Source organism: Aspergillus versicolor (assembly GCF_001890125.1).
Source record: "Aspergillus versicolor CBS 583.65 unplaced genomic scaffold ASPVEscaffold_15, whole genome shotgun sequence".
NCBI classification, from domain to species: Eukaryota; Fungi; Ascomycota; class Eurotiomycetes; order Eurotiales; family Aspergillaceae; genus Aspergillus; species Aspergillus versicolor.
In genome coordinates this window covers 802522-821738 of record NW_024467538.1, presented here as the reverse complement: position 1 = coordinate 821738, position 19217 = coordinate 802522, and the positions used below count along the sequence as shown (strand labels likewise).

General features: G+C 22.5%; 3 protein-coding genes across 3 annotated transcripts; 1 reads left to right on the top strand and 2 right to left on the bottom strand.

Annotated features, from left to right (window-relative positions):
• Positions 1-5229: 5229 nt before the first annotated feature.
• On the top strand, positions 5230-15924 carry ASPVEDRAFT_89675 (uncharacterized protein; the record flags this gene model as incomplete). The annotated part of the gene is made up of 2 exons (XM_040818668.1): positions 5230-5238; positions 14878-15924. The coding sequence occupies 2 exons, from the start codon at positions 5230-5232 to the stop codon at positions 15922-15924; spliced, it is 1056 nt and encodes a 351-aa protein (XP_040674221.1).
• Positions 15925-16403: 479 nt separating this feature from the next.
• ASPVEDRAFT_47620 (uncharacterized protein) lies at positions 16404-16842 on the bottom strand. Its single transcript, XM_040813823.1, has 2 exons — positions 16767-16842; positions 16404-16693 (listed from the first exon to the last, which is right to left on the bottom strand). Exon 2 carries the CDS (start codon positions 16660-16662, stop codon positions 16417-16419), a length of 246 nt encoding a protein of 81 aa, XP_040674220.1. The 5' UTR covers positions 16663-16693; positions 16767-16842; the 3' UTR covers positions 16404-16416.
• On the bottom strand, positions 16755-19009 carry ASPVEDRAFT_143671 (uncharacterized protein; the record flags this gene model as incomplete). The annotated part of the gene is made up of 2 exons (XM_040807930.1): positions 16755-17879; positions 17942-19009. 2 exons carry the CDS (start codon positions 19007-19009, stop codon positions 16755-16757), a joined length of 2193 nt encoding a protein of 730 aa, XP_040674219.1.
• Positions 19010-19217: the final 208 nt, after the last annotated feature.

Here is a 19217-nt window from a genome sequence, read left to right as displayed (position 1 = left end):
AATAGAATTTATTTCTAGATAATAATAGAATATTAAAAAATATATATATAATAAATAGTTATAGTATAATTTTTTATAAAAGCTATATACTATTAATTTATATAAAAGATATAAAAGATAAATTTAATAAATAATATTTAGAATTTAAAGCTATTAATATAAATAAATATAATATAATTTTAAATTAAAACTAGCTAGAAGTTATTAACTGATTAGTAAATTAATAAAATAAATTATAGAAATACTATAAAAAGAAATTTATAAATCTAGAAATAGTTATATCTATATAAAAATACTATAAAAATTATTATATAAATAAAAGTATATTAGATAAAGATTTAATTTAAAAATAATTATCTTTAAATTAAAATTAATAGAATCTAAGTAATAGAGTTAATAATTCTAGAATAATATTATAATTTTATATATATTTATTTTAAAATAAAAATAAACCTGTTTTTATAATACTAGAAATAAAACTATATTATTAAATTAAAATTAGATAAAAGATTTTTATTGAAGCTAATTTATTTACTATTTTTAAGAGAGCTATAGATTTTATATAAATATATAATAAGAATATTTAAAAAAGACTAGATTAAATTATTAAAGAATTCTTATAGATTACTAGTATTATTTATACTTAAAAAAATAATAGTTTATATTTTTATATAAATTATTATAGATTAAATACTATTATTATTAAGAATATATATCTATTACTATTATTAGATAAAATATTAGATTATCTAGATACTATAAAAATATTTATATAACTAGACTTATATAATATATACTATAAATTATTGATTAGAAAAGAATATAAATTATTAATAATATTTAAAATATATTTTAGAATTTATAAATATTAAATTATATTATTTAAATTAATAAATACTTTTATAAGTTTTTAATAATATATAAATTATATATTAGAGAATCTTCTAGATATTATTTATATAATATATTTTAATAATATTACTATATTTTCTAAAAATAAGAAAAAATATAAAATATATATTTATATAGTTCTAGAAAGACTATAAAGATTTAAACTATATATAAAAATAAGTAAATATATTTTTTATATAAATTATATTAATTTTCTAGGATTTATAATTACTATAAATAGAATAAAAATAAAAATTAAATAAATTATAATAATTATTAACTAGCTAGTACTATAAAATATAAAAAAAATCTAGTTATTTATAAAATTTATTAACTATTATTACTAATTTATTTATAAATTAAGTAAAATTACAGCTCTATTAAATAAAATAATAAAGAAGAATATAGAACTATATTTTTTACTAGAAAATAAAAAACTTAAAATATTTTAAAATTTTAAAAATACTTTTTTTTTAGGATTATTATTATAGTATTATAATCTAAGATTACCTATTAAAATTTAAATAAATATATTAAAATATATAATTTTAGATACTTTAAACTAGAAATTTAAAAATAAAAACTAGTATCTAATAGTCTTCTATTTAAAAAAAACTAGAAAATATATAGATATATTATAAAATATATAACTAGAAACTATTTATAATAATAAATAATTTTTATAAATAGTATTATTATCTTAAAGATAGCTTATATATTACTAAAGTTTACTTTAATTATAATAATCTATATTAGTTTATAATAATTAAGGAACTATATTTATATTAAATATATTAGATTAAAAAGTTAGTAATATTTTATTTCTAAATTTATTATATTATAGATAAGAAGAACTCTATAAATAATCTAAATAAATATATAAACTATAAATCTAGAGAAAAAGAAATAGATATATAAATAAATTATATTTATAAAAAACTATAGAAGTAACTAAATAATATTAAATCTATAAAAAAATTATATTTAGCTATATATAGTAGCTATTAAAATATATATATAAAAACTACTAGTAAATCTACTAGAATTATTTAAGATTAGCTAAAAATATAATAAAATAGTAAAAAATACTAGAGAAAATAATAAAAATATAAAAAATAAAAAATAAAATATTTTTCTAGATAAACTTATATACTTTAAAAATAAAATTTATATTTTATATTCTAAAATATTCTATATAAAAATTTTTAAAGCTAATTATAATAATCTATAAGATAAATATCTAAATAAAGAAAAAATAATAGAAACTATTAAATATAAATATTACTAGCTAATAATAAATTAGGAAATTGAAGATTATATTAAAAAATATAATATATATTAGTAGATTATAATATATTAATATAAATTTTATAGCTTTATAGATAAACTTCTATAATTAAAAAACTTTATAAATTAAATAATAATAGATTTTATAACTAGGCTATTCTCTATAAAATATTAAAAAAAGATATATAATACTATTTTTATAATAGTTAACTACTTTACTAAATATATATTTTATATTTTATATATAAAGAGTATCTTTATAAAAGATCCTATAATAATCCTTATTATATATATATATATATATATATTAGAGTTCTAAGTAATATAATTAGTAATAGAGATAGTATTTTTATAAATATATTCTAGTTAATACTCTATTATTATCTTAAGTTATAAACCAACTACTATATACTATTTATAAATAAATAGATAGATAAAATATTAAAATTAAATATTTAAGTATTATTTATATATCTATATAAACTAGAACTAAGATAACTAATTATAATAGCTATTAATTATATAACTTATCTATAATAAGATAATTAAATAAGATATAAATAAAAATCTTATATAATCTCTAATAAAATATTAATTATAACTTTAAGTTAATATTAAAGATTTAAAGAAAAATATTATATAAAATATACTAGAATAAATTAAATAACTCTAAAAAAATTATAAAAAGCTATCTAAATAGCTAGAGAATATAATTAAAACTATAAAAAAGTAATATAATAAAAATAATAAGAATATAAAATTTATAGTTAATAGCTTTATTATATTAGATATAAGAAATATTAACTAAACTAGATTAAACTATAAATTAAATAAGTATCTAGAATCTTTTAAAATTATATATATATAATACTAATTTTATAAATTATATTTATAATTTAAAATATACTAACTCTATAATATATTCTATATTTTCTTATTTTATAAATATAGTAGAGATTTTCATACAGCTCTAAAACTAGAACTACTATTTATTAATAAAAAAGAAAAATATAAGATTAAAAATATAATTATAGATTACTAGTATAAAGAATAACTTTAATTTCTAATTTAATAATATAGATAGAATTCTAACTATAATATATAGAAACTATTTAATTATATTAAAAATATTATTATACTAGATATTTATAAAAAATAATAATATCTACTATAAAAGTATAAAAAAGAAAGATTTATAATATTTATAAACTATATAAAATTCTAAATTATAAAAATAAAATTATTAATTTTTTAAGAAAAATAAAAAAAACTTATTTATTACTTTTATAGAGAGTCTTTTCTAGAGATTTTTTAAAAATATAAATATATTATAGAGAACTCTTCCCAGGAACTTTTTAAAAATAGAAATCCTTAAAAAAATCTTTTCTAAAGATTTTTAAAATTAAATAATCTATAATATTATAACTAAAATATATAATACTAGAATACTAAATATAAAATTATAGGATATTAAATAAAGATATAGTAAATATAAATAAAAATATTTATAAATAGTCTAGAAAAAGGCTTTTACTCTAGCTAGTAGTAAAAAAAGCTATATCTTTATCTCTTTTATAAAAATAAAATATATAATAATAAGTAATAATCTCTAGTAGATTATAGGTACTCTTAATAGTACTAGCCTGAAAAAATATTTTATTAATAGTAAAATATATTTTAATAGTAATTATTCTATAATTCTAAAAAAAAAGAATTAATAAAATAATCTAGATCTAGTATAAAAAAAATCTTAAATATTTATTTTATTATAGAACTAGATATTATATCTATTATAATAGTAAGTATTATATTATTCTAAAGAGCTATTTAATATTATAAATAAATAAAGCTTACTATAGAATAGATATATATAGTATATTATAGCTAGAATAAGAGATATAAAATAAAAAATAAATAGTATAGAAAAAAGAGCTAAAGATATAAAATATATATATATAATAATAATAATAATAATAAAAAAGTAAAAATATAAATATAAATAAAGAGACTAGAAAAGAACTTATCTCTAGAGAGATATTTATAGTAAGATAAGTAAGATATATTTTATATATATAATATATATTAGTAGTATAGATAATAGTAAACTTCTTATATAGTAATATTTAAAAAATATTATATTAATAAGATTTTAAATATAGAAATAATTATAAAGCTAGACTAATTAAAAACTAGAAATAAAAAAATAAATATTATAAAATAATAATAAAATACTAAGAACTCTAATAATAATATTAATATAATTTATAAAGTAAAATAATTACTAAAAATAGAAATTAATATAGAAAGATATATAAAATAATATATTTAAAATTTAAACTAATTAGATAAAATCTTATAGAGAATTAAATAATTAAAAAAAATAGAGTATAAATATATTATATATAAATAAAATTTCTAGTAATAATATCTCTATAAATTCTTAAGTAAAATAACTAGTAAAAAACTTATTTAAATTATAAAAATTAAGAGAATCTAAATATTAAATATTAATATAATTATTTAAAATATAATTAAAAAATAGTAATATAAAGTTTCTACTATTAGATTAATATATTATTATATTAATATATAATATAGTACTAGAAGACTTAATTTAATCTAGAAAAAGATTAATAGGATTTATAAAATTAAAATAATTATAAAAATAAGAGAAATTAACTAATAAACTATATAAATATAAAGAAATACTTATAATAATAAAAAATAAAATATCTAGAGAAGAAAGAAAGAAAAAAGAAATAAATAAAAAATAAGTAATATTTTAATATTATAGTATTATTAAACTATATATAAATTTATTTATACTACTAAAGTTATCTATATTAATAAAATAATAATATACTAACTTTAGATACTTACTATAAGTTTAATTTTAGATTTATAAAATTAAGATTAGTATTATTAGATTTCTCTCTTTTTATTTTATATTTTAATTATAGGGCCTGTTAAAAATAACTAATTATAAGATTATAATTACCTGAGAGAAGGAAATAATTATTATATCTTATTATCTATAAATATTATATAAGCATGCCTGAGGTATATTATAATAGCTAAACAGCTATTATATAATATATAGATATAAATTATACTGCTGGTTCTTAGCTAGGAGAACTAGTAATTAATTCTATTAAATATAATAGACTTATCCTCTACTAACTATGTATTATGCCTCTATAATCCCTAGAGAGCCGCTATATTAGTATTACAACCTCACACTCTATTAAATCTTAAAACTTTTATATAAAATTAAATAAAAAAAGGTAAATATCTAAAATAAAAATATTAAAAATTTTTGTAGAATAAAAAGATTATTTTTTCTTAATTAATAATAATTTAGCTTTAGTTAATATTTAGTCTAGTAGTACTTTTTAATAGTCTTAATAATATTATAAGAATTCTTAATAAATTTTTAAGAGTTTTTGTATTTAGAATATCTTTTTTATTTAATTAAGAACTAGTTTTTTTCTTAATATTATCTATTTTTAATAATTTTTTTAATTTTCTATTTTTTTATATTTTTAATAAGCTTAGTTTCTAGCTATATTAATTTTTCTTTTTTATTAGTAATAATTCTTAAGTAATAATATATAGAATATAAGATATATCTAAGTTTTAGTATACATTCTAGTAAACTAGAGATAATATATTTATTTATTAATAAATTTAATAATATTAAATAGTTTATTATATTTTTTATTTAATTTTTTACTTAGTCTCTAGATCTAAATATTCTTAATAAATAACTATATTTTTTAATCTATTAAAAAAACTATTAATTAATATTTTTTATTATACTAAAATATTTATTTAATTTAAAAAGTCTTAAGATTTTTTATAACTAATTTTATACTATTATTATTTACTTAATTTAAATTTTAATAATTATATTTATTATTTTTCTAGTAAAGGCTTTAAAGCTCTAGAGTTATTAATTTTATATCTTACTAGACTATAAAAGATAAGATATTTATTAATTTATTCTAGAAATTATTGTATATAAATTTTATTATTAAAAGCTAGAATATCTAGTTATTCTAGTAAAAATTATAATATATTTTAAAATAGGTTTCTAGTATTTAATTCTATCATTTTATTTATTTATTAATTTATAGATAAAATATTATATTAAATTTTGTTTAATTTATAATTTTTAGTAAAAGCCTTACTAGTATTTACTAGTAAAAATATTTTTTTATTAATTATAATATTTTTAGAAATCTAGTTTTATAAATAATTTTTATAAAAAAAAGATTACCTAGACTCTTAATATTAATATTTTAAATAATTAGAATATATTTAATTATTTTACTATAGTAGTCTACTATTACTAAAATAATATTATAGATATTTAAATCTTTATCTAATAAAGATATACTAGTAATAAAATATATTATTATATTTTTTTATAATTTATTAGAAATTAGTAGTAAAATTAAATTTTTATATAATTAATATTTTAAAATCTTTATCTACTAGTAAATTATATAGATTCTAATATATTTATTAATTATTAGTTTTATTTTTTTTAATAAAATTTTCTCTATAATAGTTTAAGAATTTTTTTAAAGTTATAATAGCCTGTTTATATATTATTATAATATATTTATATGATCTTATATTATAATATAATAAAAAAGAGATAAATAATTTTATTATATAGAAAAAATCTATCTTTTTTATATTATTTATATAAATAGAAATTATTTAATTCTAGCTAAATATTACTAGCTATTATTACTTTATATTAAATTTAACTAGTATAGATGTTTTTTATTTAAATCTTAATAAATTTCTAGTAAAAATTTAATATTATTAAACTATAACTAATCTTATTTTAGATTATTTCTATAATTTTATTTTTTAAACTTAAGAGTTCTAGATTTTTAAAAATTATAATAGAATCCTACTCTAGTAGATTTCTAGAATTTACTAAAAATAAACTTTTATTAATTTTATTATTTCTTCAATTTCTAAGCTTTTTTTAAAGAATTAATAAAAATTTAATAATATATTTTTTATTAATAAATTTTCAATCTTAATATTTTAATAATATATCTATAGAATTTATTTATTTTAACTTATACTTAATCTTAAAATTATAAGTTACTAGTAGCTTAATCTAGTAAATCTATTTTTAATTTAAAATCTTTATTTAAAAAATATTATAAATTATTATAATTTATCTATATTTATATAGTATATATATTTTTAAAATATTTTATAATTATTAGAAGTTCCTGATTATATATTTTCTAATATTATTTATATATATTAAGCTTTCTAGAATAAAAAATTATTAAAGTTTATTATTTTTTATTTTTATTTTTATTGTTAACTAGCTTAATCTAGATAAGAATACTAGCTATTATAAAATCTAAAATATTTATAATTAATAGAATTAGTTTCTCTAGATTAAAATAATATAGTAAAAATAATTTAATAAATCTTTAGCTTCTAGAAAATCTTTCTAGTTTTAATTATTAAATTAAATAATTCTAATTTTTTATCTCTTTATTTTCTTTAAAAGATTTATTAAAGAATTTATAATTTTAAAAAATAAATATATAAACTATTTAAAATAATTAATAAATTTAATAAATATCTAGATATTATAAAAAAATACTAGCTCTAGTTAACTAGAGATAATCTAGCTATAATTTAGATTAATTTTTAGATTTTTTAACTTATAATAAAATTAAGAAACTTAACTTCTAATATATAAAATTTATATTTAAAAAGTTTTATATATAAAGAGTAATACTAGAGATATTCAAAAAAAATAATATATTTTTTATATTTTTTATATTTTTTCTTTTTTTTAAAATAAATAAGAATATTATCTAGATAGATAATATAATAATTATCTAGTATTCTATATATTACTATATTAATATATATCTAGAATATTATAGATATATTAGTTAATCTAAATAATATAATCAGATACTTATAATATTTATATCTAGTTTAAAATATAGTTTTTTACTTATTATCTTTTTTAATTTAGATTTAATAATAAATATTATATAAATCTAGCTTAATAAAATATTTAGTATAGATAAAATAGTATATAAATTTATTAATATAAGAAAATAAATACTAGTTTTTATAAGTAATAATATTTAATTCTTAGTAATTAATATAAAAATATAGTAAATTATCTAGTTTTTTAAACTCTTATTAAATTTTATAATAATCTAATCTATCTCTATTCTAGTATTATATTTAAATATTTTTTAAATATTTTTAATTTTATCTAGCAAAAACTATATAAATATCTAAATAATAATTTAGAGTCTTATTCTAATAAAATCTTATATATAATATTTTATATCAATAGCTAGCTAGGTCTAGTTTTAAAGAAAACTTTAATCTAGTTAATATACTAGAAAAATAAGTTTAATTCTAGTCTATTATCTAGCTATAACTAGTATATAACTATAATTATAGAATTATATTTTGTAATTTTATAAAAAATCTCTATTTTTTTAAAAATTATTTTTTTTATTTATTTTTTTCATTACTAGATCTCTAGTAATGAAAGAATATTAATATTTATATAAATTATCTATTTTTACTCTAGTACTATCTAATATTATATTATAATAAGATTAATAATATAAAAAAGAATATTAAAAGTTTATACTTTTCTATATAAATTAAATATTTAGATCTTTATTATAATTATTTTATAGTAGAAATTTTTTTATTATTAATATAGTTTATTAATAGTATTATATTTATATTTTTAAATTTAATCTCTTTCTTAATAAAATATTAGTATAAAAGAAAGTTATTATTAGCTCTAGTATTTAATAATATTTTAAATTTTTAATCCTAATTATTTTATTATATTTTAATATTTATAAGAATTAAAAATATCTTAGATTTTATAGTATTATTTAATACTAAAAACTCTAGAATTATAGATTTCTATTTTTTTTTAATTTTTCTACTGTTTTTTTTTAGGGTAATTAATAGTATAATAATTTATTTTATTATATTAAAAATAAAGTTCTTTTTTAATCTATTTTTTTTTAATATTTATTTTTTTATTTTTTTTATTATATTATTTTTATTATTAGTAATTCTTCTTTAGTAAATTTAATTAATTATAGAATTTTTTACTAATTTTTATTAAAATAGTAGTAGTCTATCTTATTTTTAAATTTTTATATATTATATTATTCTTTATATAAATAATTAATTTAAGATTAAAAATTTTTTTAGTTTTTTTTATTTAATAATTAATTCTAGTTAGAATAGCTTTTTATATAAATCTTATATTATTCTTAATAGATTAAGTATAAGTATTATTTAATTATAAATCTTAGATTATAAAGATTAAAAAAATATTTTTTTTAAATTAAGATCTCTAATTATTTCTTAGATTTTTTTATATTTAATAATTTATTATAATCCTTTTTAGCTTTTTTATTATTTATTTATAAGTTAGTAGAATATCTATTAATTTTAATCTACTTTAAAGTTAATTTATTATTTTAGAAATTTTTTAGAGTATCTTAAATTATTTTTTAGAGATTTTTTTATTATTATTATATTTTAAATTTATTTTTTAAATAGTTAATAATAATAAAAATATTTCTTTTCTTAAGATTATATTATAATAATTTATTTTTAAAATAATTTTTAATATTTATAATAAAATTTTTATATTAAATAATCTTTTTTTAAGCTTTATAATTTTATCTATTTTAAGCTTTTTTAGTTTTTATTAATTCTAGTTTTTTTATAAGCTATTATAAAATTTTAGTAATAATAGTATTAGTAGATAAGATTTATATTAAAGCTAGAATTATAATTTACTGGGATTTTATAATTTATAAAAACTCTAACTTAAATGTTTATTATTTATTTTTTACTCTCTAGTCTAGTTCCTGGGAGGATCTACATTATAATAAAAAAAATTTAATAAATTTCTAGAATACTAAAAAAAGTCTTAAAATTTAAAAATTAGAAACTAGAATCTAACTAGAGATATTCTAGCTCTAGTTATAAAAAATTTAAATATTAATTATTATTAATAAATTACTAGAATTAAGTAATTTAAACTATAAAATATTAAATAATATTAAGATCTAGTAACTACTAAATAATATTAATAAAAAAATTAGATTTAGCTAATTAGATAACTCTATTAAAAATAGAATAAATTATCTAAAAATCTATAAAATTAGAATATCTAGAGATTTTATATAAAACTTTTCTTATTAATAATTTTTAATAGTAATCTTTAATAGTAGTTACTAGTAATAATTATATAGTAATCCTAAGAATCTAATCTTATAATTAATTATATAATTTTTTAGTAAATCCTTTCTAATTAAGAATATATAAGACTATAGTTATTTTTATAAGATTATAATATATCTATTCTCTAGTAATAATTTATTAGGGATACTTAAAAATTAATAATTAATTAGTAAGAAATTATTAGTTAATAGATACTCTATTAATAGTCTACAGGGATTATATAATAGAGTTATATAATACAGCCTTGGCAGGTCATGACAATATATTTAATTATTATAATCTATTCCTAATTATCTCGTTAAATAAAATATAATATATTAGATATTTTAACTCTAGAAATTATTCTAGAGACTATTATTAAATTTATAGTAAAGTCTATTTTATTAAAATTAAAAATATTTTTTATTAGATACTATACTTAGCTTATAATTACTATAATTATTTAAAATAAATCTTAATAATTTAAGATTCTTATATTAAGCCTAGAAATAGTTATATTTATATATAGAAATACTTTTAATCTTATCTTACTACTTAATAAAGTTAATAATCTAATTAATATTAATAGTATTATATACTAATATCTATATATACTGTACAAGCATGCCTGAGATATATTATAGTAGCTAAGTAGCTACTATATATAATATATATATATATATTATACTACTAGTTTTTAGCTAGAAGAACCAGTAATTAATTCTATTAAATATAGACCTATCTTCTACTAACTATATATTATATCTCTATAATTTCTAGAGAGCTGCTATATTAATATTACAGCCTCACAAATAGACTCTAGAATAATAGTTATATTATATTAAAAAATAAGATTAGCTACTTTTTATATATAAATATATCTAGAAGTAATTTTATATATATCTCTTAATACTATCTAATATATTAGAGTATCTTTCTAAATTTTAGAGAACTAGAGATTATAATTATATTATTCTAATTAAAATTAGTATCTTTGTTTATAAGATAAATAAGATAAGTTAAATTCTCCCTTTCTGCTTAACTAATTTTTAATAAAACTTATTTTATGTTAATAGTATAGTAGTTATTCAAATGATTACATATTAAATAATATATTAACTTTAGGTAGGGTGGCTGGTTAACCTGTGGTGACCAGCTGACCCGTGATTTATGTTATAACTTGTGGTGATGCCCGCCTTTCATTGCCTTATTATTACAGCATGCTCATCATTACCTTACTTTATACTATTTAAACTAGTACTAATTTAGTTCAGCTAATAGTTAATTAGTTATTCTTAACCTGCTATTTCTATCTAGCTATCTATTTTATTTAATAAGATATCTTTTCTAATAACTTTAAATACTATAATCTAGTAATATATTTATTATTTTAAAATCTCTAATATTATTTTTTATTAATTTTTATTAAATTCTATTTATATAAAGTTTTATATAAGATAATATTTAAGTTCTATATATTTTCTATTATATTTTTAATATTTTAATATATTTTATATTCTATTTATTATTATTTTCTTTATTTTTATTTCTATAAACTTTACTTTAATTATTAGATTTTATTAATACTATCTCTAGTTTATTAATTTATATCTTAGCTTTATTAAACTTAATTTTTATTTATTAAAATTCTATATTTTAATCTCTTTTAATTTTTATTTTTATTTATAGCTTTATTTTAATACCTGTAAAATCTAAGCTATATTTAGCTAAACTTAACTATTAATTTTATATATTTTATAAAATATTCCTAAGTTTATATATACTATAATTTAAAAAGTATATAATCTATTTTATTAAATTTATAGTTATATATATATTTTTTCTACTTCTATAAAGAATCTATAATATTCTATTTTATAAGAAATTAATTACTTTTTAATTAATAAGACTATTAATAAGTTTCTTTACTTAGTTAAAAGGATATATTATAATTATTATTCTAATTATCTAGAATAGTTTAGATTAATAATTATTCTAAAAATTAATAATATAAATCTAATATATTCTCTTAGTATATATTTATATATATTCTCTATTATATTCTTATTATATATATCCTCTATTTCTAGTAAAGATGAAGCTAATATTATTATTCTTAAAGATTAGCTTTATTAAGATATTAATTAATCTATATTAAGTATATTTTTTTCTATATCTATATCTTCTATTTCTATTTTTATAAATACTAAATTAAGTAATTTTTTAAATATTCTACTTACTATTTATTCTATTTAAGTATATTATTAATTATTTATTATTATTAATATTATCTTAAAACTAGAATCTTATTATACTAGACTTTTTATAGTTATTTATTATATTAGATATTTTATATATAAACTATTTAACTTATTTAATTTATAGAATATATGTCTAGTTAATTTAGTTACTTAACTTAAATCTATATTTATAAATCCTAATTTATATAAATATAAAAAAGTAAAATTTTTTATTATTTTTAATATTTATTTTTTTTAAAGACCTTAATTATTATAAAATTAAATATATACTTAATTACTAAATTTATTTATATAATTATAAATATACTCTCTTTATTAAATATTATATTTAATAGTTAGATTATAGTCTTAAATATAATTAATAAATTTAAAAAGAGAATTTTACTAATATTAAAAAAATTATTATTAAATTTAAATTATTCTATAATTCTAATTATAATATTTAATATTTTATTTATATATTTATTAAGTTTAGCTCTAAATCTTTACTATTCTATTTTTATTATTTAGTTATTATATATATTTAACTATAGTAAAAAAGCTTATTAAGCTATCTTTAAATCTATTTTATTATATTTAATTCTATTATTAAATTTTATTATATAGTTAATAAGATTATTATATTCTTAAAAATCTTTATATTTATAGTAATACCTATCTTTTATTATCTTATTATTATAGTATATTTATTATTACCTTACTTTATACTATTTAAACTAGTACTAATTCAGCTTAGCTGATAGTTAATTAGTTATTCTAGACCTGCTATTTCTGCCCGGCCATACACTCTATTTAATAAGATATCTTTCCCAACAACTTCAATTACTACATAACTAATCAGATTTATCTGAACTAACTAAACTATAGGTTCAGGTAATATCTTTCTTAACTCTAATAACTTCAACAAATATTTAAATGTTATTTTATATATAATTTTATATAAATGGAATTTAATAAAAATTTAAAAAAATAATACTGGAATTTCTGGAATAATAGATATATTATTTAATTAATTATCTTTTATAACTCCATTAACTTCAATAATTCTTTATTATCAGATATATTATAACTATACTTTTTTATGTTATTTATAATACTTTCAGAGGCTGATGACTATATAAATAATATATATATATAGTTATATACCACTATACTATTAATAGGTGATAGTACTAACCGCTAACCCTAACCCTATTGGGTGGCTACCCCGCCTGACACAGTTGATTCACCCCCGGGACCTCTCCAGGGCAATCGATTCCTGGGTGTCATAGTGCATGTTACCTACCTACCTTCTCCGCCTTATATAACGCGTATTGCCATTGTGTGTAAAAATGGGAAGAACAGAGTCCCGGGGCTCTTTCTTTCCTTCCTCACACAGCTTCCTCTCAAACACCAAACCACATAGCCAAAAAGCATGTCCCAACCCATCGGTACAATGAGGAGGAAACCGCGAAGGTTCTTACCCGAGCCTATTGAGACATCCTCACGCAGTTCAAAGCAACATCAAAACAATGATCCTGCGGAACGGCATCTGCGCCCGGGCCATGGGGCCATACGGATATCCGAATTTAACACCAGCTCGTCCACAGAGGGGCCATTTGCATGTAGCCACCCATCTCACCTGTGGCAGACTGGCCAGGCTGCAGCACCTCCCCGAAGCAGTGAACATGTACATGGGTCAACATTACCAGAGACAGTACATACCACGCCATCAGCTGCAAAGTCATGCAGTAAAGAACAGCGCACAAGGAGGTTCACCCCGCAGCTAATGGAGACCGCTAGACACTCATTTAGTCCGAGGGAGAAGCTCTTTAATCCAGACAGCATCTCCAGGCCTGAGGCTGAAACACGAAGATTGCACAATACAGCTCCGAGCCCCAATCGAATGCAAGTGAATGCCGATGTACTACAAGAGTCCCGATTTTCATACTCCAGTCTTATGCAACGTCAGGAAACAAGGAGACATTCTTTCCGTGTACCCGACCTACCGGCCATACCCTCCAGTGGCAGTGAAGGGTCCTTTGAATCAACCCCCCCACGGCTACCTTGTTCCCCGTCCCAGCATCCACTCTGTGAACCAAATATAGGTCAAGAACCCTCATCTCTAGAATATATTCCCACCCCCCCAACCAATGCCTCAGAAAGTCAATTAAAAGAGCAGGCACTAGCGGCATTCCCGAACGAACAGGTCTACCAACCGGTTGATCATTTTGCTATCGACAAGGATGAAGAGCCGTCATGTGAGGAAAACTTTGATATGCATGAAAGAAAGCCCACGCTTAGGGTAAACAGGCGTGCCTCATCTGCAGATCTTTCCTCAGAACTCGAGTATCTGCGCAGACACAAGGAGGAAGCTGGTATGGATAGGCGCCATTATCTTACCACGAGAGGAGAGCACAATTCGCATGTGAAAACCTCGGTGGTGGTAAATCGTGACGATGGTTGGGATATGGGCCGCTCCTTGACACAATTGAGACAGACCGCCAGCCCACCAATGCTCGGAAACAATCTTGAATTCCCTCAAAGTTTGACACCGGAAAGCACAATATGTGAAGGAACTCATATAACCGGGAGCAACCAAGACCAGACTACATTTCCATCGTCCGCTGGCCTCTGGTGCTCCACTCCGCAGTTTTCTGTCGGACTTGATCGTGGTGGCCTCTGGAACGGGACCTGCAAACCCAACAATCATGACCCACAGTTCTCCAAATATTTACTACCGGGATTGATTACCCCGAAACATGATTTCGTGGAGGATACACAGAGGGTCTTGGATGAATCATACGGGGCCGGACCCCCGCACCAATACCACCAAAATTCCCATATCGTCGCCATTCGACGCAGGGACGATGCCAAACATGATGAAAGCTACAACCAGGAATTCGATGACAGATTTGTCACGCAAATATATGACTACCTGTCGCTCGGTTACCCCAGTGTTGCTCGCTATTATGACTATGAACTAAGTAAGGTTTCTGGTTTATCAGTGGCGACACTTAGGGCAGACGATCTAAAGACGGACGCCAAAGGCCATGTTGGCGTGCACGCAGTTACCTGCAGGAGTAAAACGAACGGGGCATGTATGAGATGGACCGCGCTGCGGTTGTATATTCATGAATGGGTGCGCCAACACCCTCAAATGTCTGATGAAGGTCATGGCCACGAGACATGGGGTGTACGTGAACGCAAGGGGAGCTGGGCAGTTTGATCTAACAGGCTGAACAACGGGCTTGAAGTTAAACTGGTCGCCGAGTGCCTTCTCGGTGCTCGACAAGCAATTGTCATCAGAAAGCGGTCTTAGACCAGCAGCGTTGATCTCTAATATAATCAAGTAGCCTCGAAATGGCCTGCACCGGCTGTCAACGTCAAATGCTGACAATTAACCTTGACCATTAAGGTAAGCATCAGGTATAGCTTATATTCTTGAATGTTGGGCGACTACTTCAATCCTCCCCCATTTGGACTATTATCAATGATTGTCCGCCCCGATACATTACTGCGTTGAGCCCTTCCATGCACAATACCTGGGAATATCTTCTGTTCTGGTGGCCCCTCGGCCGTGGTTTTTAGATTGGATTTGTTGTCGAAGGCCAGCCCACTGGAATTGCTTGTTGTCGAAACAGATTGTGCTGGTGGGTCCAAGGAATTCAATGCACCATAATCATTTCCATCGGCAGGATGGGATGAAATGGATGGGTATTTAGGTGCGTCGGTGTCCGAACGGGCTAAGGAGCCCACTGGAGGGCTTGGTTCCCCGGGCGTAACTATAGTGCAAGTGAGAAACCTTGTCTGTCCGCGAGGCAGCTGCATACTGACACTTAACTTGATCCGCTGGATACGGTTTTTGCGTAGATGCGGCAGGCGATCCATAGCCACCTATTGGTGCCATTCCGTCATCAGTATTCGGCGCTGAATACCGCTCAATCCTGATGAGTGGGTGGTACATTAGCTAGATTTGTACTGCCCTATCTCGCATAGTAGGTTCTACTTCTCTCCACCTGAGGCAAAAATGAAGCAAGCACTTGGGGTGCAAATGACTTACAGTGCCAGCTCCCCGATAAGCGTCTCGTGTCGGAATGATTCTCGAATATCCGGGACGTTGCTTTTCGCAACATTGTTACCAGCAACTCCGGCTAGAGAGCAGTTTGAACCAAGCCATCTTTCCTTTAGAGATAGTTCGAAGCCAGACTGCTCTACAGAATGCTTAGCCAACTCACACATATCCACCGCACTGAACTTATAGATCTGCGCGGCAACAGAATATTCCTCGATCAAAGGTTCTTTTGTGAACGCAAACTGCAGTGGATCATCTGTGGACAACGACACATTTAAACCTCTCTTGAAGAAGTGAGCGCATGGGTTCTTGTCGTATGTGAGGAACAGAGCATTGTTGCTGAGGGGTGACATCGCGATACCAATTTGGTCAAGGTAAAACAAATATTGTAGCAGTGGGACCTTGCGGAGTAAAATCCCATGGCTGATACTATGGCAGCAGAGGAAACCAACTGCAAGATGGTCAGGGTCCCCGGCTTCGCCACAGTGTGGTCTGAGGACAAATGTATTGAAGCCACGCTGCTGTCGCCAAAAATTGAGAGACGCCATGTTAGCGAACATAAAGTAAATCCAATAGGTGTAGGGAGGGTTTTGTTTGGTATTCCACGCCCTCGGAATTGGATACTTCCTATACAGACGGCGCTCGGCTTTGCTCTCATCATCGACACTATCAAAGCCGATAACACGCTGGAGAAAGATGTGCAATTTAGGGTGGCTGCTCGGATCCTTTGTCACTTCGAATAGTGGCTGGAAGACGTTCGTGATTACTTGCTGGAAATTTTCCATCATCCCACTAGATTTGTAGACATCATATAGTCGAGGTACTTGGATAAGCCAACGAACGTTGGGCGAAAATAGTTTGTTGTCCACTACCCAGGCTGCAAGTTTGTCCCATTCCTGAATCGATCTTCCGTAGATAGAAATGCGCCATTCCACCATTTGATATTTGCTTGATTCCAAATCGGAGATGACTTCTTTCGTTATTTCTGCTAGATATCGTCCTTTTATGTAATTGTCAGTCTTCAAAAAAATTTCTCGCAACCGAGACTCCCCAACTGGGTTGTATTTAAGATTAAATTTGTCAAACCGATGAAAGGAATCCGTATGTGCCTGTGGAGTATCAGTAACAATTATGAATACGTAAGAAATCAAGCATACAAAGATCAACTTACATGCATATCAAGAGTATCAATACTCAAGTCATAGGCGGTAAGGTTGATGCTCTCGAAGACTTCTTTAAGCGTCAAATGCTTGCCGTCCCTGAACAGAACGACTTCATCCGGAGATTTTTTCATTTTGCTTTTGATGAAGCGGAGAAGGTGCTTCTGATTCATGCATGCTGAGTGATGAACGTGGGTGTCGACTTTTCGAACGTTATAGAAATCCCTATGAGGCACTTTTTTGCTATCTGCAATTTCCTGGTACTCATTTAATAGCGAATGGAGCTGGAATTTCCCTTCTAAATAAGAAAGTCGCTTGAAGGAAAAGCTTTTTGCAGGCCCATCTGTTGAAACATCGATCACGGAATCCAGATCCATATAGAAGTCCCGCAGAGATGGAATATTGACCACAGGCTTTCCCAAGTCTGATGTTCCATAATTTTCGTAAACCTGGTAAACACTATTCTCATCTGGCCTGAATATCCAGTTAGACTCTCCTGGAAGCGGTAGGCACTCAGAAAGGCAAAAGTCTTCACCGATACTTTCGCCCATCTTTCTCTTCCAATGTTTCGTGTCATGCCCATCATTTATCTTCGCAGTTTCTTTGTCTTCGCCCCAGGCCGGTTCTGGTGGAGGTGGGTATACCGTCCAATCTGGTTTATTATTTGGATTGTCCCCGGGTGTCTGCAGTGAGAGTCGGATATACTTCGACCTTAAATCCAGTAAGCCCCGAATCTTGCGACAAATGAGATTCAATTCCGAGGTAACTGTGTCGTCATCGGAGGCTAGATTCATAGTGCCACGAGAAGCTCCCAAATTGTCACCAGCATATTGGGAATCGCCAGTGAGGGAATGATGTCCGTGCTGATCTGAAATTGGGAAGTGAGCTGGATTGGCGCCAACATTTTGATTATTATTCGGCGGAATGATAGATTGGCTTTGATAGAAAAGCTTTGCTTCTGCATGGCTCATTGATTTTTCAAACGCATAGTCGTATGTCGGTGTCCTCAGTTGCCTATCCCTTGGAAGAACTTCTCTTGACTCCCCGACAACCGGCTCACCAGGGTGCCTTTCATCCATATTGTTCGCCCGTCGTTCGGTTATTGTGGTTGGGTTCGTCTACAATGCGATGTTGTTGTTGGGCTCTTGGACCATGACCCCGATGTACCTCTCGTACAGTTTTGGAGAAACCAACGCGGTATATGGGACGTAATATGGAAGTACTTCGTAGTTTGTACTAGCAACTGAAATGCGAACAAGGTAGACTCATTAGTATAAATCATAACAA